This window comes from Perca flavescens, chromosome 21 (genome assembly GCF_004354835.1).
Source record: "Perca flavescens isolate YP-PL-M2 chromosome 21, PFLA_1.0, whole genome shotgun sequence".
Taxonomy (NCBI): Eukaryota; Metazoa; Chordata; class Actinopteri; order Perciformes; family Percidae; genus Perca; species Perca flavescens.
In genome coordinates, this window is record NC_041351.1 from 18,552,265 (window position 1) to 18,574,563 (window position 22,299).

Genomic DNA, 22,299 nt, shown 5'->3' on the forward strand with positions numbered 1-22,299 from the left:
CTGGAGTGTTAACTTTATGTCTGTAACTTACTCTGTCAGTCGGGACGCTATTTATATAGAAATTAAAACGATTTGGCCTGTAGTAGTAGTGGTAAGTAGTAGAGATAATTTGCTCTGTAATGTTATTAAACTGATTAAATAGCATCTATCCTTAAAACACATCAAAAGATTAGAGTGTCAATATTCACTGTTTCAGCATCCCTGAAACAGTGATGAATGCTATATAACCCTTTTTTTTTTTTTTTTTTTTTTTTTACAATTCCTTTAAAGTAATTCCACAACAAAAGCAGGCATACAAAATATGCTGTCCTAATTTGAACAAAAACTACCACAGATGTAATGTAAAACTGATCTGAAATGTGAGAAATGTGACTCAGATTTCAGATAAACATGATCTCTAATTTTGCCATTTGGAAGGCGGTCCAAATCTTTTACTTGATGTGCATCTTCCAACAAAAAAGAAATATATCACTCACACCAAGTAAAATTGCTTCTTTATTTATTTAAAGTTAGCTCAGTTTGTTTACAAACCACAATACTTTTGACACGAGGACAGCTTATTTTAAAAGTATCAGTGATGATCAAAGGAACCTGGAGTAAACTGTTCTGTGCGTCAGTTTTTTAATTAATTTGAGACATTGTCATAATGTTTTCATTAAAAAAGACGAACAAATGGTTTTGAAAGAAATCCAAAGTGACAGTCAACAAAATCCTACAAGTATGTACAAAGAAAATCAAAGAAATTAAAGTACATGTATATTAAAAATCTGGATTTACACTTAATTACAAGAGAAAATTAAAATCTTTATAGGTCAAAAAAAAAAAAAAACTTTGAGAATGCTTTTAATTTTTTATTTTACAATGCAATTATTGCATTACGCTGATGCTGTCATGATACCCTGCGACACTGACAGTTTTTAGTGTGGTGAAACAGTCCCAGTCTGTCAGCTCCATCAGTCCAAGAAGAAAATGTTGTTGAACTGCGTCGCACAAAGCCTCTTAACCTCCTCTGTAGTGAAGAAGACAAGGGGGCATTAAGGGTGAAGCAGAGATTAAGTATGAAGGCAGATTGTCTACTGTGGTGGTAATGCCACAGATTTACTCATCGCCAGGTGGCGAAGACGTACCGTTTACTTCAATCAGGTTGGCGTTCTTCTGATTGAGGATCACATACAGTTCTCTCTGGTCTGACTTCTTGCCGACTACCCAGTAGTCTGTCATAGCCTTTACGATGATTTCTTCATCCTCATCAACCCTGGGAGGCAGACAGAAAGAACCAGGCAACAATCACATTTACAGCCGCATCTATGGATATGAGGTCAACTGTTCTAAGATTACGTATTTACTTACACAAAACAAAAACCCATAAAACGACCTACATTTAATAAATTACCTAATATTTAAAATTACACAAATATCACTGTATGTTTTGAGTGTGCTGACAACCAGCATCTACACAACATCTGCACTAAAAGAGGAACTGGTAGTGATAGTGGGATGAATGCTATGAATGTTGATGCCACTGTATGGACCACAGACTGAAAATGGGACTCTCACATGACTTCAGTCTCATGACTGCTTTAAAAGCGAGCGAGTTTACAACGTTATCAGGAGCATCGCATTTATGGATGAAAATGGCACAGCTGTGCTGTGGGAAAAATATTGAGAATTTGTAATTTAACACGTTCTTTCCTGGCTTTGTGAAATTTGGAAACACTGCACAGCTGGAGATAGTTTTAAAATCTACTCTACTTCTACAATGCCACCAAGATAATTTGTGGCCAGTCACTATAAAAACTCTTGTCCTTTTTTCCTCATACTAATGACACATGTACGTTTGTTTGTGTGGAAAGGCCGCTTTTATTAAGCAACAGTAGGAAGGCATTCAGAAATGTCAACAGATGAGCACATCAGCGCACACGGGGCAACAAGCGCACGTTAACACAGGTGCGCACCTACATAATTAAGGTTTTACATTTTAAATGTTCAATTATCGCGCTGATGTGACTGAGCCCGACCCGAACATCATTTCTAAATATCTGTCCGAACCCGGCCCGGCCCGCGGGGTACCATTGGGTACCGCCGGGTATCGTCGGGTTCGGGTATCCATCCTCTAGCTTAGTCTGGAGGCATTCGGCAAAGATAAATATAAATACAGCTACAGTTACAGTATACCTGGCGAAGTCACAGTTGATGTCTCCCAGAATCTTCATGAGGTCAGGGTGGACGGAGGTGAGGCAAACACTGGCAGTCTTCCTCATGTGAATGGTGCTCTTCTCCGCCAGGTTCATGTGGTTGAAGTAGATGAACTTAAACTGGGGCTCCTTCTCTGGCCTGAATGGACACAGGATTAAAGAACAGATACATTCAAAAATCATTAAAAGTGAAACAAAAATAAGCACCTGCAGTCCCGTTTGGATTCTACATAATGCTTTAAAATTATTTTACAGCTGGGTCTCTCTGGGGCATACCATTCTGTAAACACACATTACTCATCAACGACACAGTAACTGTCACTTGGGATGATAACATCCAACAAAAGGCAAAATGTGCATTTTAATTAAGCCTACTCCATTCTTAAGGTGAGCTGAGGATACAGTCATACAGGCATTACCACGGCCTACCTGATAACAGTAATATAATTGCATTGCTGGAAGATTTTGTGTGATTTTTATTTATTTTTTAATCTATACTGCCTATAATTATTTACAATCCCACCCCCCCCAAATCAGGACACAGACCTGATTGCCAGCTGAAGAATTTGGGACAGCATTATTTATTCAGTGGATTCTTTACTAGGGTGATTAAAAAGGGAGCCCATCAAATTTCCCTGGCCAGGGATTCCGGTGTTGGATTCCAGGTGAGGTTGTATCTGAAGCAAACTGCCGGGGTTAAAGGAGAGCGGGCCAGGATGCTAGTCTTTAAAGCTCCGCTGCTTGAGTTACCCCTAAGTAGTGGCCCAATGTTATCCAATGGTATTAGAGTCACTGTACTATGGTACTATCGCTGACAGCCAGGCAGAGTTAATACAAAGGGTTGACTGTCAACTGATGACAAACAACATGGCTACTGTATTAAATTGCAGCACTAAACTGTTGATTAAGGCAATACATGTTTTCATATGACAAGATGATACTGATAGAATGAAGTCATGGATTTCACTGACATTCTCTCCTAAAATAAATGGTCAGGCCGAAGAACGCTCCTAAACTGTGCTATAATCGCAACGTTGCACGGTCTGTCGTGAGCTATTGCTTAAACAAGTCATCTTCACAGTGTGGTAGTGAGTTGTTAGTTAGGAAAATGTGTGTGTGTGTGTGTGTGTGGGGGGTTCTCAACTGACCCCGATATCCTGCGGTTAACTGTGAACTGTTCACATATGTCAGATGCCAGCAAAGTAAGCTGAGGGCCCACCAAGCCGTCCAGCTGTTCACAGAAGTCCCTTGTCAGTTCCACGGAGGCTGCAAAGAGACGGAGGAGAGATAAAGTCAGCCATTTTGGGACATGAGCTGAAGAAAAAGTCATATTTTAGCATTAAATGAGCAGCAAAATGGCCTAAATACTAGAAAACACCAAAACAATGGAACTTTAATTTCAGAAATGAACCAGGAAAAAGGGAAGTGAAAGTTAACGGCATCCTATACTGTAAGTACAGTAGATGACGGTGCACACTTACCGCTGATCATAAAACAAGCTGCAGCGCTCATAGCCTGGAAAAGAGCAGATCAGTGCAGGTAAAATGCAGTACCAGGGTCACACAGGTTAGACATGACCTTAATGTGATGATGGGCGTGGGATGCACTTCATCATTTTAAAATTCTGCTGTCTAATCCCACAAATCCATATCGTTTGAAAGAGCAGTGCAATATAAATCACAGATTATGAAAATCATTCTAAAAAATGAATAACAACTGTCCCGCTATTTTAATACATTAAAAAACTCCCGTATGAATGATTAAGCCTGTAGACTGTCACGAAATAGCAGATCATATTTACTTTACCTTATAAACAATCAGATGCAGCTCCTCATAGCCATCCTCTGTGCTGACAAATATTTTAGGAAATCGGAATTTGGCCTCCGGATCTTTAAGATTGGTAGGTCCTGTCAAAAACCTGGAGTGACAGAGGAGAGCGTGGCTTGGTAAATATTCAAAGAATGGGTGTGAATGTAAAAAGGAGGTATCCGAGAGGCTGACTAGGGCCCCGAAGGCTGTGATGCTAGGAACGCTGTAAAAAAAAAAAAAAGATTTATAAAAAAAATAAATAAAAGGGCCCGAGTGGAACTGAAAAAGCTTGTCCTGGTGGTGGTGTAAGAGGAGAGACCATCGGGTGATTAAAATCAAGAGTTTATCTCCTAAGAGATGCACTCAAAAAAGCGAATTCAACGTTTTTTAAGCCAAGGACCCCTTAACGGAAAGAGAGACTGAGCAGGGACCCCCTACTACATAGATTGTATAAAACAATACTGTGTGGGCGGCCTAAAGCCTTTATACCTTTTTAGTGTAAAAAGATACTAGGCTATTAAAACATGTTTTTTATAAATCATGTTTTAATGTTAAACATACATGTGGCACAAGGAATCCTCAGGATGAACTGGATCGGTGGGTAGCTACCTTAACTATAGGCTAGTAAGCACATCATTAATGTCCACAAATAGGCTGATTTCTATTTGCTAATAATATATTGGATTCATGTGATTCATGTACATTTTTGAAAGAAAAAAAAAAAACACACACACGAGAAATACCCGTTTCTCTTCGGGAGACAAAATATGCTATATACATTAGATTTAGTTCATACTTTTTTTGGTGTATTTGTTTTCAGATTTTAACGCTATAAAGACAGTTGCCGTGCTTGCATCACTACCTTACCTCTCCTACCAGTCCCTATGGCCACGCAGTTTGTTGGCCAGTGCGAATGCAAATGGAAAAAACGTTTTTTGGGGAGAGTAGTTAGTAGATCTGCTTAGAAGTGGACTTTTCCTATAACTGCGTTCCTGTAACTACTTGGTCGGAAAGAGGCTTAAGTGTTGCTCAAGGTGGAAGGTTTGGCTTGACGGTGGCACTGGAGGAAAGGTCAGGGGGTTGCCAAAATGGGGCACCATGAACCAAATCTAAATCAAGCAATTTGCATGCTAAACATCAAAGAATTTCCTCAGTTCTAAAAAAAAAAAAAAAAAAAAAAAAAAAAAAAAAAAAAAAAAAAGGGTCAAAGGCTGTAGACCCATAATTCCTTTATGACTGATCTAAAAGATAAGAACACAAACTGAACAAGGACTTCTCTGTTGTCCTGTTAATACACTGGATTCCAAGGATGGCACTTAATATGAGGTGGAACCACTATGTGTTGTTACAAGCAACTCTCCTGTGTAGCTTTGCTTGCATGGATCTTTTCTGTTAATATTTAATATTTTACTTTACCCTAGTTGTAACTATTTTTCTGGCCTTTATCAAATGTTGTTTATATTGTAGTGTGTTAAAGCTGTAAAGCTGCGTTTCCTGTCTCATGATAGATCGCCAGGAGTCAGACTTGGACTACTGCAGCAGCTCCACTTCACATTCAGAAACAAGTTACTTCAAGCATCACGCAGATCCAAGTTTTGTCAGACAGCAAACATCTGAGCAAACTTTCTCTAGTTACGCATGTACACGGAAACTGAATCCCCAAAGGTGCAGCGATACTACCCTTCCGGCGCTGTTGATGCGCCAATTAATTTAATTCCCCTGACTGGTTCTAACCCAACCCTCTGCAGAGGAAGTGGGTACACATATAACATGGGACCAAAGACTTACCTCCCATAGTGCAACAGATTCCCTGCGACCTCCGGCCTCAGAGGAGAGTCCCTGCCAGCCAACTAAAGGGAGAGAAGATGACAGAGAGAGAAAAGAAGGAAGAAGGGTTAGAGTGAAAGTAATATCCACAGCTCATATTCAGATCAGTGGTCTTGTTCGCTCTGTCTGGATCATTACTATTCAAAAAGATCCCATTACATTCTTATATCAAGGAGAAGCATCGTATTGGGAGCACACACTCTCAGTTCTAAGATGGTCGTGTAATAAGAAGAACGCAGTGCAATGGTTTTCAAGAAGCCGGTAGATAGCAGGGAGCATCTTCTCCCCGTCCTACACAAACATCCCCTGCTCCTTTGTTTCTTTCATCTTTTCTCCCCTTGAATTTGTCTCCCATAATTCCTTCAGCTACTAACTGTCCCTTGTGCACCCCCGCCTCCTCACCTCTGGTTCAGAATGTCTGGGGAACAGCGAGGTGGTCAGGTACTTGTACAGGATCCTCATGTCATCTTGTTCCAGTCCGCTCCTGCAGACCCAACCACAAAATGACCCCTTTACAACATACCCTGCCGAGAAGCAAAACCAAAAGGTGTGGCTGTGTGTACGGTATGTTTCAGTGTGTTACGCATCATGGGCTAGATGTTGACACAGATTAGTGTCCCCTGGCTGTAATTACGCTTCAATAAATACTCCAGAGCAATACCGCTTGAGCTGGACAATAATTTAACGGCTTGTCTTGTTTGTCTAGTGACGGTTCACAATGAAAGATCACACCGCTCTCGAGTCATTTCATTAGGACTCGTGTAATCCCCCCGTGCTTACACGCCGAGCCAGGTGGCTGTCAGTGCAGTTAAAGGCAAGCGATATGGCAGGGAGCACATTAACTGGAAAGATGATTACAGATTGTGTTCAAAGCCACCTCTGTGTACCCAGCATGCCATGATTTGTTCATAGATGTCAATGCTGGGATTTGACACTGGTGTACGGTTGCAAATATGTGTCAAGTCGTATGAGGTTGTGGCCTAGATTAACGCATAGAATTAGAAACCCACAGGTGGATTTTCAAGGCCGAGCACACACAAAGTTTGGACAAGTGTTCAGTCCGTACCAGATAAGCTGGTCGTTATACAGGAAGGCGGTGTATTTGATCAGACTGAGGCTCTCCTCCACTCTGTTGACGAAGGACTGGATCTTCAGGTAGGTCATCTTGTCCAGAGGGAAGAAGCTGATGCCTCCGAATACGTCCAGCAAGTCGCAGGACTGCAAGTGGAGAGTCTGCAGATACTGGAAACACGCAGACGCACAAACATGCCGATAAATAACAGGAGACAGCCCAGAGACACGGGAGAAGGAAAGGAGAAAGGGGTTAGTTTACCCGCCTATAAGGTGCTTGCTTACAGTGCAATAAAGACAGAGGAATAAGAAACTCTGACTGATGCTCTATGGAGACGCTCGCATCCTCCTGACATTCAGCCTGATACCTGACACCACCAGCCTCTCTCTTTCTCTCTGTCTTTGGGTTACATGGTGGAGAGGGAAGCCTGTGTTAACTTAAGAAGGGTGTTCCCTATTTAGAAATTAATTCTTTATACTTTTGCTTAATGCCTAGAGTCACCGGCGAGTTGACTTTAGCATGACGCGAAGACAGCTAATGTAGACAGATAATTCTCAAGAACTAAATGACGCACAACTGCAAACATCTTTTCACAAGCTTTCCCCAGTGAGTATTTACATAGAAAGAACATCCCGCTATCATCAGTGGAGACCAGCCCTTCTAAAAAAACAAAAAAAACATTGACTTTCAGGATCAACTTACTGTCCTGCTGTCAAAGCAAGGTCAATATATGCTATGTACGTATGTAAAGAAAAACTAATGATATAACAAAAAAAACATATCCACTATAAGCAGGATCCAAAATCAGCACCATCTACCTGCCAAATGCTGGTAAAATATGCAAGCGACTGGTTGATTTGCTTCACTCACCAGCCCCAAAAAAATCTATTGTGGCTAGTAAAATTTGAACATTCACTAGCCATTTGGCTGGTGGACAAAAAAGTTAATTTTGGACTCTGACTATAAGGATATCATGGACGGTTGAGCTTTTTTTTACCCTGTAGAAGAACTTTTCAAGCTTTTGAATGAGCAGCTCCACTCCGCCGGCTTCCATTGCTCTGCCAAATGTACCATTGAAGAGCTACAGCACACAAGGAAAACAATCACTGTTACAAGAGGATTCTTTTTTTGTGGATTATACATTGGTAGTTTGATGTACTGTAGGTGTGTAAATATGTGGCTTTTAGAAGAGGAGGAAAATGCAAAAGATGTTAAAAGCACGACAGATCCTAAATCATAGTGGAACTCACCTTGTACATACTGTAGCATTCCCTCACTACTGCACCATAAACAGTGTCCTAAAGAGGAAAGAGGGCATGGTGAGTAAAACTTTCAAATGACGATATTCAGTGAAAGAAATACAGATGTTGACGAGTATCTCTCAGTACTCACAAGTATTTCCTCTTCCTGATATTCTACTGTGGGAGGTTTGCCATCTTTGTTTGGTTTCTCGATCATTGGGTTTCGAACCACCTGGGGAATGAATTTAAACGGCAGATCAAAAAACGGATTAGCTTAATTACACTCCAAAGACGGTCAACAAAGTAATGTAACATGTAAGCCTTTAAAGATACCATGACTATCCAGAAATTGTCCTCAGGCTCAAAGAAAAACTGCCGGTTCTTCTGTGTGTGCAGGGACTTAGCTGGTTTTGTTGGACAGAACGTCCTGGAAGATAGAAGACATGACCGTGAACAGAAAGGAGACACACCTAAACAGGATGATCGGCCCCTTCATTTTGCGCTTTTACAGAAATTAGATTTGGATCAGTGTGCATCTGACCACTTATTGCAACATTTCCCCATTCTGTTATACTTCAGGTTCAAAAAACGGCACTTTCATTTTGGTTTTCTATAACACAGTTTGTCAAACTGAGCCATGAAATTCATTTAATTTAAGACACTTTTTAGATTCTTGCCCTCAAGTCTTAACAAGATTCCAGAAGGCTAAATAAACACACTAAAATCCACACAGTCGGTACAATGTTAGGGAAATTGCTGCTGTAAATATTAGGGCTTCACAATATGAGGAAAATATGCGATAACATTGTTGAATATCGCAATTACGATATTACTAGCCATAAATACACAGATATTAAAGTGTACTCAGTTCTGCATTTCTGCTGCTTTCAGTATTCTGCTAAAATACAACAAATTGAATTTAAAACAAATGAAAAGAAAACATTTCCAGCATTGTTTAATTGAACAATGAATTGAATATAAAAAGACACCACGTTAAAAAGTTACATTTTAAAGTGCAGTAGTCTACTGATATTTTCTTTCGACTAACACAAAAAATCTCAGTGTCTTTAGCGATATGTCACAGCCTTTTCGCGATGTGTTCATTGCGCCAGTTGCTTTCGTAATGACAATAAAAAAAACTATATATTGTGCAGCCCTAGTAGATATACTCTGCTTCTGTTGCAAGTACAGCACTGAACTCTTTACCTGGTGAACTGTACAATGGCCTCACAAAGGCCCACATTTCGTATCTTCTCGTTCTTCTCCACATCACTTGGGTGGTAAAACAAGATCTTCTTCTCTTCCTTAAAAAACAACAACAACTGGAATTAGAAGCTGAAAAACATGCTTAACATTTTTTTTTCATCTGGGAATCAACCTCACCTCTCCTTCCCGTGGTCCAAATGTGGGGTTGTAAATGAAGAAATTGAGCAGAGATGGTGTGTACTGTTTCTCTTGCATTCCTGAGGCCATTCTGGGACTGTAACAGACACAAAGAGAAAGCTTATAGAAACAGATTAAAGCTCTCCAGATATCAATGTCAGTCTTTCATCATCACACTCATGTCCGCTTTACCTTATCATCAGCATTAGTGTCACTTTGGTCTGGATTTCCTTTGCTCCAAAGACAGTTTGGTTAGCATGCCGTGTGCCTGAAGAATGAAGACCGGTACATCACATATGTAGTATGGCAAATCTAGAGATAATAATCAGAAAGGACACACACACACACACACACACACACACACACACACACACACACACACACACACACACACACACACACACACACATATGTGGTTTGCTCTTAAATCATCAACTAAAAAACCCCCCCAAAAAAATTTAGCTAGTTGTGCCTAATAAACTGGAAACTGAATGTAACTGTCAGCAGTAAAATGCACCAAGGCACTGGTTTGGGATTTATGATTGCATTATAATATGATAGACATTTTAATGCTTTGCTGGCCCCAGAACGTACCCGTATCAGAATGTACCCACAACAATCACGCTTTATGGGGTTAAAAAGGTTTTAAATGTAACTTCCAAGTAAGCTATCATAGGAAAAGTTCAGTAGGTTTGTTTTTTCTTCAGTAACTTAGCTACAGTATTTGAATAGCCATCCTTGGATAATTTTCACATTTGCGTCCATGAGACACGTTTGTTTGCCATTTGTTTTACATTTTGTCACTGCCGTTGTGTAGACTTGTTTTACTGTAAAGTTAGCAACGTACCTGCTGTCGTTAAGCTGGTGAAGTCTCTGTGAGGTGAGCTAAAACCCGGAGACAAGAAAGCCCTCAATGTATTTACACACTCGCGGTTTGAGTAAACTATGACTTATATTACTACTAATAATAGACACGTGGTAACTGAGAGCTCTGTAAGTCCACGAGTACAACTTCTTAACAGTAACTGTTACAAAGGCAGCAACCAGCGATGTTAGGTCAGTTTGAGCAGCTAGTTGGTTAACGTTAGCTGGCTCTGCTAGCAGTAGAGTTGTGTTCCAGGCGGAGGAAAACTCAGAGAACCGTGACGCTAACAGATAACAGGACGGTAGCTAATACTCACCTTACAGAGCATACACCCAACACGTCCAGGTGCTCGTGGTTAGAGACTGCGTAAACAAAAACAATAAACGAGGAAATGAGATCAATGAGAGGAGACGCCGCATCATACTTCACATTCTTAACTTCCTGCTTTTGACAGCGCGGTGTCACAAGTTCAACTGTTCGGGTAAAATCGCCATCAAGCCAAATAAAGGTTCCTAGTCCATACTGGAAAGTAGAGTGCAATGAAGTTGTTTCATACAATAATATTTGGTTTAAGCTGTACTGTATTATGTCTTAATTTGACACACCCAGCTAAACATTGAATTGGTCTCAATATCAATTTGTGCTGGGCCTTGCCTGTTTGTCCTTGCATTTGATTACATCCTCCTCCACAAGTTGGATTTGTTAACAAATCGTATACTATATACTTTTGGAAGACATTTGTTACTTTAATCTCCACATTCATTCCTTTATTTAAATTATACCACACGTCCTTCCACATCAATCCCCTTATATATATTTCTTTTAAACAAATACAAACCTTAAAAACCCTGACTAAACTAATACTTAATTCAAATAGCCAAATTGTAAACATTTAATTTGATAATCTATGAACATATATTATATATAGTCATGATGAGCGACATTGTCACCAACACCTGTGTTTGTCTCTATACAACTTCTGTTGTGTGTGCATCCAGTGAATTGATGATTTTGCATTTGTATTTTAACTCTATATTAAAATACGATATAAATCATAAAATTGTTCTATGTTTAGGTAAGAATCAAATACTGTAATACGGAAATCATATACAAAATTAATATATACAGAATTTTGCAATGACACGTTTCTTTGGCTGTCACATTCAGACATGCAACACTGTTACAGTAAATAATCCCACGATGCTTTTATTCCCTGCTCTCATTCATGGGGTTTGCGCGCTTGAGGAATCAGCTTTTATTTGTATGGTTAAATTCATGCATTATTGTTGCACATAAATGGATTATAATATGAGCAATCATTTTTATAGCATTTGTTTACCCATCTTACATATTCTAAGAAGAGATAAGCACAAAAAGGTGATTCATGTTTCCACACATGTTTATTTGTCTAATTCACTGACAGAGGTGTTGTGTGCACATCAAATAAAACATGGACCAACACACTGGAAAGACACATCAAAAGTCTGTTGTCTTTAAATGGACAAAAGGTCATTTAAAAACGATTAGCGCAAATCACTGGGAATGGAAGCTGGGATCAGAAGGCTCCAGGGGTGAGGAGAGGACTGAAGACCTGAGGACTTGAGCTCTTATCATCTGTCAAACTCAGGACAGGACCATAGTCTGGAACTCTAGAGGAAGAAAAGCATGTTGAAACAACTGTAAATCAAATGCCAAAAATAATCACTGTCTGTGAGATAGTCAACATTTTGTGGACTGTCCAAATCCTTTATCCTATTATGTAAGACAGCTGAGCCCAGATATTGCTATAACTTGACGATAGGCGAAAATGGGACAAGCATTGGAGGTCATAACTTCTGGTATCCCTGCAGATGGTTTCTACACTCATAAAAGTGAAACAACATGCTAATGCATCTGAAACTGAAGATTAAATCAGCTCACAGCATTATAACAAAACACTTTTTCTCATGGATGCCCATGTAATTAAACTGAACATGAAGAGCAATGCTAATGCAACTTATGCTCATCAGTCTTGTAGTCAGTCCTCTGTTTACTGTAGGAGGAGCAAATCACTTAAAATTGTAACTGCATGATTCAAGATCTCCCAAGTCTCACTATATTTCATTTAACAAAATACTGGCTATGCTAAATAATCTTTCCAGTGGCAAAAGTAATCTCAATGGTTGAGTTAAACCTCAGTGGCCAGAACCAAGAACAGTGACTGAAGAGAAAAACCTTTTTTCCACTTTAGAACCTGAGTGCTGCACTATACAGCTACAAACTGGGGTTTTAAAAGGTAAAAGGCAGAAAATGATCAAAACCAAACTTCAAAACCCCTTTCTTTAAATGTAGGTGGTCTGGTGAACAATTTATAATGTCCATGATGCATTTTCCCCCCACTAAGTTAAATCTAAGCCGCATAAAAATATCTGTCTCTTTTCTGTCGAGTTGTCTGACCCCACCCACTGAGATATAGTCCAACCAATGAGCTCATTTCTGCCTACATCATGAGTTTGTACGAATGCAGTCTGAGAAATCAGATACCAACCCTCTGCTCCAATTTTGCCATCACTGTCATCATCAGCTGCTGAGATGAAGTTCTTGGTTTCTGCCTCAGTCAGTGTCCGCGCCCCGGGGACAAACCTCTGCAGAAAGTACCTAGACACACACATATATACACACACACACACACACACACACACACACACACACACACACACACACACACACACACACACACACATATACATACACATGCTTTAATTATATGAGTCGACTGTACACTGTTAAAAACACATTGCCGCACCAATTCCTAAAGTGCAAGGCCTGAGTCAACCCTCAGGATGAATTATATAACACAAATGCAATAATAACACTTTGGCCATTGTGGATTATTCGGAGACGGCTTAATGGTGCCATCCCAATAACACTTCTGTGATTTATTCTACTAAATCTCTCTGTCAGACACACACAAATTGTAACTCACCACAGATGAATTTGATCATTAAAATTATGTTACTTGAAGTAAAAAGTGAGATATTTGATGGTTTCCAGTGCATTAGTGTACTAAATTACAGCATTAGTTAGGATAATGGTGTATATGCAGGAAAAGGAATCAAAGGTAAAGGTTTGTTATGTCTCAGAGAAAACTGTTAGATCATACACCCTAACTGTCATTGTTTCACACACTTGAGCTCAGACTCCTCAATGAAGCCGCTGTTGTCCTCATCAAGGATCAGGAAGACGTCTTTGACTTCCTGGGGCGTCTTTGAGGACAGGCCACACAGCTGGAAGAACTTTTTGTAGCAGAATGTCTCCGGAGCTGGAAACACACAACACACATATACATTGACACACAACCATAGATATATTTAATATATATATATATATATATATATATATATATATATAAGAAGAAGAAGAAGAAGAAGAAGAAGAAGAAGAAGAAGAAGAAGAAGAAGAAGAAGAAGAAGAAGAAGAAGAAGAAGAAGAAGAAGTAGAAGAAGAAGAACTAGAGCTGACCGAGCTGACCCAAGAGGTTTAAGCAGGTTGGGAGCTGATGTGGGGATTAAACCAGCATATATAATATATATATATATATATATATATATATATATATATATATATATATATATATAGAAGAAGAAGAAGAACTAGAGCTGACCGAGCTGACCCAAGAGGTTTAGCAGGTTGGGAGCTGGAGATTAAACCAGCATGTGGCTGCTGTCCAGTTGGGAGATTTCCACCTTTTTTTCTTTCTATCTTTTACAGTAAATCAAGTAGACACATGCCTCCACTAAAACAGATTCAGTAAAAACTGGATATAACTTTAGTGGAGAGGATACTGGACAGCCATAGAGAAGATTATGTCGGAGCGTGTTTAGATGATCCGAGAGTGACTCACTGCAACACAAATTATGAGTAGGTTGATTTATCAATTGTGCATCTTATCATAAATTAATTTAGTTAGTTAAAGCTACTAAAGCTTGTTCCAGTGAAGGTATTATCATAATGTTAAAGTCATGTATAAAATAAACTCATGTTTTCTGAATAATTTGCTTGCTGGCATTTAAATGAATAATGAGTTTCAAATATATGGTAGGTAAGGGCTTGAGTGTGTGTGTGTGTGTGTGTGTGTGTGTGTGTGGAGATGATACCTTGACAGTCCTTGACAGCATTTTCAATGGCCTCAGCTGAAAGAATTGAGGTGAGTGACATGTTGGTCCTGTAGGGTCAAAGAAAAGCTTTGTAAAATAATCACTCTAACACACACACACACACACACACACACACACACACACACTTCAGTCTTTGTGATTTGTTCCCAGATCATTTTTGTGACCTGCCAGATTAACTTTTTGTATGTACAGACGTATCTTTAATATCATGATCACATCAAGTCCGCCAGTTGATGATTTTTTGGCAAAGAATTGAGATTGAGAATCAGTAAAACCACAAAATTTACATTTGGCAAATTCAAAAAAAAACAATACTGCTGAGTGTTTTTATCTGTTCCATTTTATAAATTCATATTATGTTATGATATATGTCTTCCTGGTTGGCTTTCCCCTGGCAGCCTCCAAATTACTGAGGCCATTTTCTGCCTTTGAACTGCTTACATTAATTGGATTGGCTGGACAGTGCAAGATAATTGGCACTTGGGGACTGTACAAAAATGATTGTGGTAGGAAGGGGATGGGGGAAGCTTGACTATATTTTATTTTCTGAAAAAAAACCTGCAAAAGCCTCAACAGTGTTATTTAGTCCCTTTTTCTTGCCCCAGTATACATGTAAACAATATAAATCTACCATCAGAAAAAGTTGAAACAAATATCTCCAGACAAATATAGACTCCCCTTGCTTGAGCAAAAATTAAAAATACATAACTTTTCTGACCTCTGTCACCACTAATAATTTTAGTACCTGAAAGCATGAGGAGTTAAATATTATCTTGTGTTTTTATAAATAGTGTTTTTTATGTTTTATGTCTGTCATTTCATAGGAATATCCTAAAACGAATAAAAGTTTAGTGAACCGGAAAAAAAATCTCATTATTGACCTAAAAGCTTAAGAAAATATTTTATCAAGTCACTAATCGCTTAACTAGTACTTTTAGATAGTTTGGAGGATTTGGCAGCAAAATACTTCTATAAACTAGCTAACGAAGAATTTCAGAACGGGCTAAGCATGTCTAAAATCCCTGCAAATAGGAAAAATAAAAGAATAGGCTATTGCACTCATTCTGCTTCCCGGCGCCAAGCATCACAGAGCAGGCAGGTAGCACCTGGCCAACACCTGTGTTTTCCCCATGCAGCTGTGGGACTCACCGCTGTTGGCTCGACTTCCTCTCCGTCCAGGTCCAAAGCAGCAGGAGATAGATAAGGCTTTGTGGTGCCCGCTGACAGCTGGCTCAGGCTTATATATACACCAGGGTGGATGCGCTGAAAGATGCTTGAGTTTCAAACCTGTCTGCGGATCAAATGTTCCCGTAGCCAGCCGCCTCCTTCTCGTGTTTCTTACCTGCTCACCTGCCAAATGAACCTAAACAGTTTCTCTCCGCTGTACACTGCTCTCTCTTTCTGTGGTTTTGTTCAATCAACTTTTCCCCTGTGTTACATTTCTCCCCCCCTCCCTTTCCCTTTTCCCTTCTCCATCCTCTCTCTCTCTCTCTCTCTCTCTCTCTCTCTCTCTCTCTCTCTCTCTCTCTCTCTCTCTCTCTCTCTCTCTTTGCAGGTGCACAGATGTGATCAGGCCCTTTTTCTCTCTTTGGTTTTAGTGAACAATCTCCTAAATTCAGATGACCATAGAGTCAGGTCATAAATCATTTTATTGTTATCCTCATCTTACATTATGAATTACAAGCTTTGTCAGTAAAAGATAATGACTCGAAATCTCGCTGACTGTTTTGGGTGTATTTTATTTACCTAAACCTGCCTAACAGGGTATACATTTTACTTGAGCTGAAGTAAGACTTTCAAAAAAAAAGAACCAATGTGAAAATAATACCAATTTCAAACAGATTGTCATCAGAGGGAAAGGACATTGAAAGAAACAAGGACCCTAATGGAATATGAACCTGAGCAGAACTGTCTAAACTACTTCATCAAAAATCTATTCCAGTGACAGTAGAGGATAAATACACCAAAAACAAGATATTCAGTTAAAATAATTTGAGTAGTTGAGTTATACCTCTGCTGTTTTGTGCATTACAAAAATGCTGTAAGAAGTAGGCCTAGGCCTATTTTAATGCGAGAACATTTGAAATAAATTCAAATTCATTCACATATAGCTTATAGCTTATGTGTAAGTAGCTTGATTCTGGGTCAGTACAGTGTATTATGATGCTTTTCATTCAGAGATGCTGTAACAAACTACACACACACCTGACCTAGGTGAGGGTTAGGTGGGGACTGAAGTATAAGAAAATAAAAGTTGTTTAAGCTTTGCACCTGGTCCCCATGACAACTGACCGCTCTAAACTGATGAAGCCTTCCAAACCGTCTGACACCGCAGCGTCTCCTGTGAATGCAGTCAGCACTAAGAGGGGACGGATGCTTTTTTGTAATGAGAACCAAGGGAATAAATCTCATTATTCACATGCAGTGAAGCTCTGACTTAACACTTTGTGAGTGACAGTATTTTCAGTAGGCCTAGTCTCAAAGCCACTTGTAATAGCCTACTAAACAAAAAGTGAACTATTTAACTTATGTGTTTAGAAAACAAATGTACTGTATCGCCGAGCTTCCAAATTGCAATGTAAAACTGTCAAGCAGCTGAAACCCTTTGTGACTTGTTGACAGATCAGAGACGCCACCTTGTGGCTGCTTCCCAATAATGCAGAGCCATCTTTACTTGGGGCATGACATGCAGGGGATTCAAAGCTTCACCACATACTGTATGAGACGAGAGCTGGATTAAGTAGGGCAAAAGTGTGTTTCTGCATGGGAGTTTAGATTATGAGGTTAAATCTCCAGTGTTTTTAATATGCTATTGCATCACCACAGCTGTATGCCTCCAATAAAAGTCCCCTTTGATAGCATAGCATAGTTTATGAAAAAGGAGGGCTTGACAGCTTCCCAAAAGTGAAGCCAAAACATCTTGATTGGTCACTTTTGTACAGCGGTAGGAGGTGGAGACGAGTCATCCATCTTTATATACAGGCTGTGGTTGATAGGGTAAAAGGCGACCTTTAAAGTAAGACTATGTAACTTTTGGAAGAAGAAATAACACATTCCTCGAAAGTTGAATTCATAAGCAATAAAACAAACAGTTCAACAACAATTTCAATCAGCAGTTTTGCTGCTACAGCCCTCCTTGGTCTGGTATGGTATGACCGGTATGTGACCAATAGCTCATGGTGGCTAATGTTAGCTAATGTGAGCAAAGTTTAGGTAAATATGGCTGTATAATGCACATTACTGAGTCACTTTGCTGACTTTTTGACTTTTCTCCACTTGTGCTGCTGTTACATTAGATCAGCATTTTGGCTAAATGTTTAGCATTTCACATTATTGCTGTGGCCTCAGTGGCATATTAGTGAAAAATGCACTTAAGATTTCCTTAAAAGAAACCATTTTAGGTCACTTGCTCTAACGAGGTCATTTGGAGGATTGATCAGATTTACTTGGCAGAATGTGTTTCCTGTTCCCAGGTTCATGTAGGCTAAATCATCTTCTTTGGTGTAAAACTTAAGGAGCGTTGGGACCAATTCCTGGTCAGTTTACTGTCAAAACAACTTTTTTGTAACTTTGATTTACTGATTCACAACCTTATTGAAGACCAGGATCAGATGTTATTGAAAAAGAACCTTTATTGTTTTCTCATCGTCTGTCCGTTTCCCATAAAAGTGCATCATCGCTGATCTCACAGTAAGAAAAACTCACAGTAGTAAAATGAGGACAGAAGTGAGAGAGAGAGAGAGAGAAAGACACAAGTCAACCACGCTATACACTTAGTCAGGTACATTCATCGTGGACAGTAGAAGGGGTGAACATGGCCAGGAAGAGAGAGAGAGAGAGAGAAAGAGAGAGGGAGCGGTTTGTTTACAGTCAGGGGGTGAAAGGTCAAATGTATAAAAGTGGTGTAGAGTCTGAGAGAGAGAGAAAGAGTGAGAGGGAAGAGGAGAAGAAGAAGAGAGGAGGAGTATGTCTTGGCTCAAGTTGCTCCTTTAGAGTAGTGAAATAGGATGTTGGTCAGTTTCTTCATTTAACCCTTGACCATGGTGGCAAACTCTGCAGGGAGACAAAGAAAGAGTGAGCGTTATTTCAGGATCTTTGGAGGGTTTTACATTTATTTGCAGCCACTAAATCTGCTTCCAAGATAAAGTTTCTCTTGATTTCTCACCATCCATTCCGATCATGCCGTCGCCATCAACGTCACCGGCCTTGAGGAAGGCCTTGGTCTCAGCGTCGGTCAGAGCTCTGGCGGAGGCAGAGAAGTTCTGCAGGAACAGCCTGGAGAGGACGATCAGAGAGAAATACTGAGTATTACAGTAAATATGCCTTTAGACCAGAAATAGGACCTGTAAATATTTCTGCTCCAAGATCATGAAGTGATTGGTTTTGAGAGTTTTGTAGAGGTCATCTTTCAGAAAATCTCCAAAGCCTACTCACTGTATTCTTCTCACTGTATTACTTCTCCTGAGGAGAATGCCCTGTAGCCCCGAGCTTCTCAAAAGCTTCGGGGCTCTGACATCATTCTGAATTCACTGTGGTCCAAAAGAAAGATGATCCCTGCATTACAAGGGCTCAGAGAAGCTTGAGGTGAAATCTAAGAGATGGTGCTTACTTCAGCTCATCCTCCTCAATGAAGCCACTCTTGTCCTGGTCAATGATGGCGAAGGCCTTCTTGATGTCTTCGGGGCTCTTGGCAGTCAGGCCAACCTTGACAAAGAATTCCTTGTGCTTGAAAGAGTCAGCAGCTGTGAGGAGACAGAGAGGAGATCATATCAGACATTGTAGATACATCACATTGTGTTTTGCAGCTGCACTGGTCCCTGTTTACAATGTCTGGCAGTTGGTTGCTATTCATCCCCAACCTCTGCTCTGGCTGTCATTCAGCATTTTAGCTTAATTTGCAGAGGTGTTTTTCTTATTGTAGCTATACTGAAACATGCTAAGACATTTGGAAATTGCATCAAAGTCACATTCTGCATGCTTGCTGCACTATTGACCCAGCCGCAAGATGTGTTTAAAAAGACAATCCTGCAGTTTAAAATGCAGAAAAGATGCAAGGCGCACCTTCTACTTGCTGCAAGTATAATCTAGTAATGTGATTCTGTATTAGCAACTGAATTCTGCATTAGCTACAAAAGAGTAAAAATTGTTAACTTAAAACAAATCTGATAAATTGCATGATTTTGTGCATGTATAGCTATCATCTTGGCTTTCTTAAAGTATAATAAAGCATGCTGTGTCATGTTAATGGTGGGGTTTACCTTGGCAAGCTGCGAGGGCTGCAGTGATGTCAGCCTCTTTCAGAGATGCTGCCAATGCCATTTTTTTGATTTAACTGAGGGAGGAGAGCAGAGGACAAGTCATCAGTTCAGCTGTAGCAAATCAGACAGGATTAAGCAATTTTCACTTTGAATCTAAGCATGTTAAGTTCCCTCACTGCACTTTAGAAAACAGCGTTCAAAGTTAAAGAGCTACATGTAAGCTTCGTTCATGCAATATGTTTTACAGTTCCTCTCTTTGAGTATTCCTCTCTGGCAGCCCCAAAAGAAAAGGTACAAATGATCAGAAAAGGTAGTCCAATTTTCCCAAAACCAAGCCCTCCAAGGCAAAATATCAAATATCCTTTGCGGCTGTGGTTGGGTGGCAAATAGATTTTTTCCCATTTGGTTCCTTAGTCCAAAGTCAAACCCTTAGCTTCTGATGTTCAGAATCAGGCCCTTTCCTCGATTTATATCCCATTGCAAGAAGTTGAAGCCCTGAAAAGCTCTTTGAGTCAGGCAGTAGATTTGCCTAAAGGTCTGCGGCTCCTCAATGAAACTCACCTTAGGGTTATTTCTAAGACAAGAGTGGATTCGCTCAGATGAAACTTTTCACTGCAGTGAACCCCTCAGCTGCTCACACAGGCTTATATACCTTCACTGGGCCGAAATATGATGCATAGGCTATGTAATAGACACTGTGTGCAAAGCAGTCAAAGCAGTCGGTTGAAAAATGTGTCCAGTAGACAGAGCTGTTCTATTTATATGCTCATAAATGAAGATGCTTAAATGGTAGGCTAAGTGTAGGCAAAAGTGCTTGATATTGCATACGGCTAATAATATATGCTGCTGATTTGAGTGAAACGTACTCTGTGGCCATGTAGTTTTGATCTGTTAAACTGTGCAGAGCACCACAGAGTGAAGAATAAGGTAAACTTTTATATTGTTACTACAAATTTCATAGTGTAGAGTAATGTAAAGGATTTTACTAAATTTTCCAATGTGACTTTTACATTTAATCTTTATTATAATGGTTGTGATGTTTGTAAAATATGTTGTGTGTATGTCAGTTTGCCATCTTGGCCAAAAAAGCCTTTTAAGGTATAATGTTAGAGTTCCTTAATAAAGAAATGTGTTCATAAAATACAATGATATTGTTTCTGATTATGTAGCCTATAGCAAAGCACAAGCTACCCTATACTTCATCACCTATGATGATTACGCGCCTCCGAACTGTACAGTTTTGGTCAAAACGAGCCTGTGCGTAATTGGCATGTGTAAAATGTCTGCAATGGCATTCTAGTGACCGAAAAGTCTTTATAATCTTCATACGGTTTTTTTAAGCAGATCAGAAGATTTCTCTGTTTTTGCATTTGGCTCATTATAATGGAATGCATGAAAGCTGCAGAAAGCTAGTTAGTCATAAAAAAGCTACACTTTCTGCAAAGTGTAATGCATTTTTCCCCATGTTAAGTCAGTCTTTGTCAGAGGTTGTCAAAAACGGGCCAAAGAGTGGAGGGGTTTGATTGGACAGCCAGTGGGATTTATTGAAATGCATTCATTTAATAGCACATATAATCATAATCTACTGACATGCAGCTGAGCACCGTCAGGCAGGTTTTATTTTTGGATCTCTTACACCCATTCAGACCATTTCTCCTTATGGTGATGAAACTATTTGTGATGTTATTTTAAGAAACACCAAAAAAACTGATATCATCGCTATCATCATCATCATCTTAGCACTTCAGTGTTAAACCACCATGTGGTTGCATAATGACACCGAGTTCTCACACTGCACCAGACAATGAAATTAAATGAGTAACTAGTCCAGGGGGTCTTTCCATGCCCATATTTACTCTGTGACAGGTTCAGGCTGTTATGTGCCTATTATACATTAGGTGGCAGTGTTGAGATGATCCTGTGAATGATATGATGTTCATATCATTCACAGGATCATCTCAATATCAGCAGCTTTTGATTGTCAGTATAAATCATCATGAAACCTATATAATGTTAAAAACATGTTCGACCTATGAGTTTAAGACATTCTCAGCTGAACTGCAGCTTCAGTTCTATACTTAAACTGATCTCTTTAAATAAGTTGTCTAATTGGTCACCTTCACCTCAGTTGCTTCAGGTGTGTGATGTGTCAGCAGCCAGAAAGAGCACTTACATATATCATATAATATTTGTACTTTTTTTTTTTCATTTCAAATCTTCTTAAAAGCTCAGTAAAACTCATCTTTGGCCTTTAGCATTTGCTCTGGTCAAGCGAGGTCTCTTACCTCAAACGACTTGGCCATCGATACTGAACTATTCCTGCCCTGCTTCAATATCAGGTTTAAATTACAAATATGTCACAGCGGGGATGGAACCCATCAAGCAAGGCTATGAACGTTTGCAATTTGAGACAGCGAAGGACGATACCCCCCCATCATATTCTGAGTTTTATATTTGAAATGTACATTTGTAAACAACAAAAAAAAAAAAAA

At 39.5% G+C, this 22,299-nt stretch overlaps 3 protein-coding genes across 6 annotated transcripts; all 3 read right to left on the reverse strand.

Annotated features, from left to right (window-relative positions):
* Positions 1–482: 482 nt before the first annotated feature.
* Positions 483–10,886, reverse strand: ccz1 (CCZ1 vacuolar protein trafficking and biogenesis associated). Of its 4 annotated transcripts, none has more exons than XM_028567727.1 (18): positions 10,709–10,886; positions 10,375–10,412; positions 9,720–9,795; positions 9,528–9,624; positions 9,351–9,448; positions 8,478–8,571; positions 8,296–8,376; positions 8,154–8,201; positions 7,901–7,984; positions 6,898–7,073; positions 6,234–6,315; positions 5,793–5,854; positions 4,002–4,113; positions 3,677–3,710; positions 3,344–3,461; positions 2,176–2,334; positions 1,128–1,255; positions 483–1,009 (listed from the first exon to the last, which is right to left on the reverse strand). In XM_028567727.1, the coding sequence occupies exons 3-18, from the start codon at positions 9,731–9,733 to the stop codon at positions 954–956; spliced, it is 1,443 nt and encodes a 480-aa protein (XP_028423528.1). In that variant the 5' UTR covers positions 9,734–9,795; positions 10,375–10,412; positions 10,709–10,886; the 3' UTR covers positions 483–953. The 4 variants fall into 4 exon arrangements, with proteins under 4 accessions (XP_028423528.1, XP_028423525.1, XP_028423527.1 ...); XM_028567724.1 differs by having other exon boundaries at positions 9,720–9,839; XM_028567726.1 differs by lacking the exon at positions 10,375–10,412.
* Positions 10,887–12,015: 1,129 nt separating this feature from the next.
* On the reverse strand, positions 12,016–14,589 carry pvalb9 (parvalbumin 9). The gene is made up of 4 exons (XM_028567728.1): positions 14,529–14,589; positions 13,561–13,693; positions 12,920–13,029; positions 12,016–12,041 (listed from the first exon to the last, which is right to left on the reverse strand). The coding sequence occupies exons 1-4, from the start codon at positions 14,587–14,589 to the stop codon at positions 12,016–12,018; spliced, it is 330 nt and encodes a 109-aa protein (XP_028423529.1).
* A 3,572-nt stretch (positions 14,590–18,161) lies between these two features.
* Positions 18,162–20,476, reverse strand: pvalb3 (parvalbumin 3). The gene is made up of 5 exons (XM_028567321.1): positions 20,369–20,476; positions 19,808–19,881; positions 19,159–19,291; positions 18,715–18,824; positions 18,162–18,602 (listed from the first exon to the last, which is right to left on the reverse strand). Exons 2-5 carry the CDS (start codon positions 19,866–19,868, stop codon positions 18,577–18,579), a joined length of 330 nt encoding a protein of 109 aa, XP_028423122.1. The 5' UTR covers positions 19,869–19,881; positions 20,369–20,476; the 3' UTR covers positions 18,162–18,576.
* Between the last annotated feature and the right edge of the window lie 1,823 nt (positions 20,477–22,299).

Bases quoted from the DNA above. Each gene is read 5' to 3' on its own strand.
- ccz1 (XM_028567726.1), bottom strand. The intron at 8,202-8,295 runs GTGAGTACTGAG...TTTCCTCTTTAG, and splicing joins ATCAGGAAGAGGAAATACTT to GACACTGTTTATGGTGCAGT. The intron at 6,316-6,897 runs GTACGGACTGAA...TTGGGTCTGCAG, and splicing joins TATAACGACCAGCTTATCTG to GAGCGGACTGGAACAAGATG.
- pvalb9 (XM_028567728.1), bottom strand. From the start codon at position 14,589: ATGTCACTCACCTCAATTCTTTCAGCTGAGGCCATTGAAAATGCTGTC. The intron at 13,694-14,528 runs GTATCATCTCCA...GTGTGTTTCCAG, and splicing joins TGCTGTCAAGGACTGTCAAG to CTCCGGAGACATTCTGCTAC. The intron at 13,030-13,560 runs GTGTGTGAAACA...GTGTGTGTCTAG, and splicing joins ATTGAGGAGTCTGAGCTCAA to GTACTTTCTGCAGAGGTTTG.
- pvalb3 (XM_028567321.1), bottom strand. From the start codon at position 19,868: ATGGCATTGGCAGCATCTCTGAAAGAGGCTGACATCACTGCAGCCCTC. The intron at 18,825-19,158 runs GTAAGCACCATC...CGTCCTCTCCAG, and splicing joins ATTGAGGAGGATGAGCTGAA to GCTGTTCCTGCAGAACTTCT. The intron at 18,603-18,714 runs GTGAGAAATCAA...GTCTCCCTGCAG, and splicing joins CGGCATGATCGGAATGGATG to AGTTTGCCACCATGGTCAAG.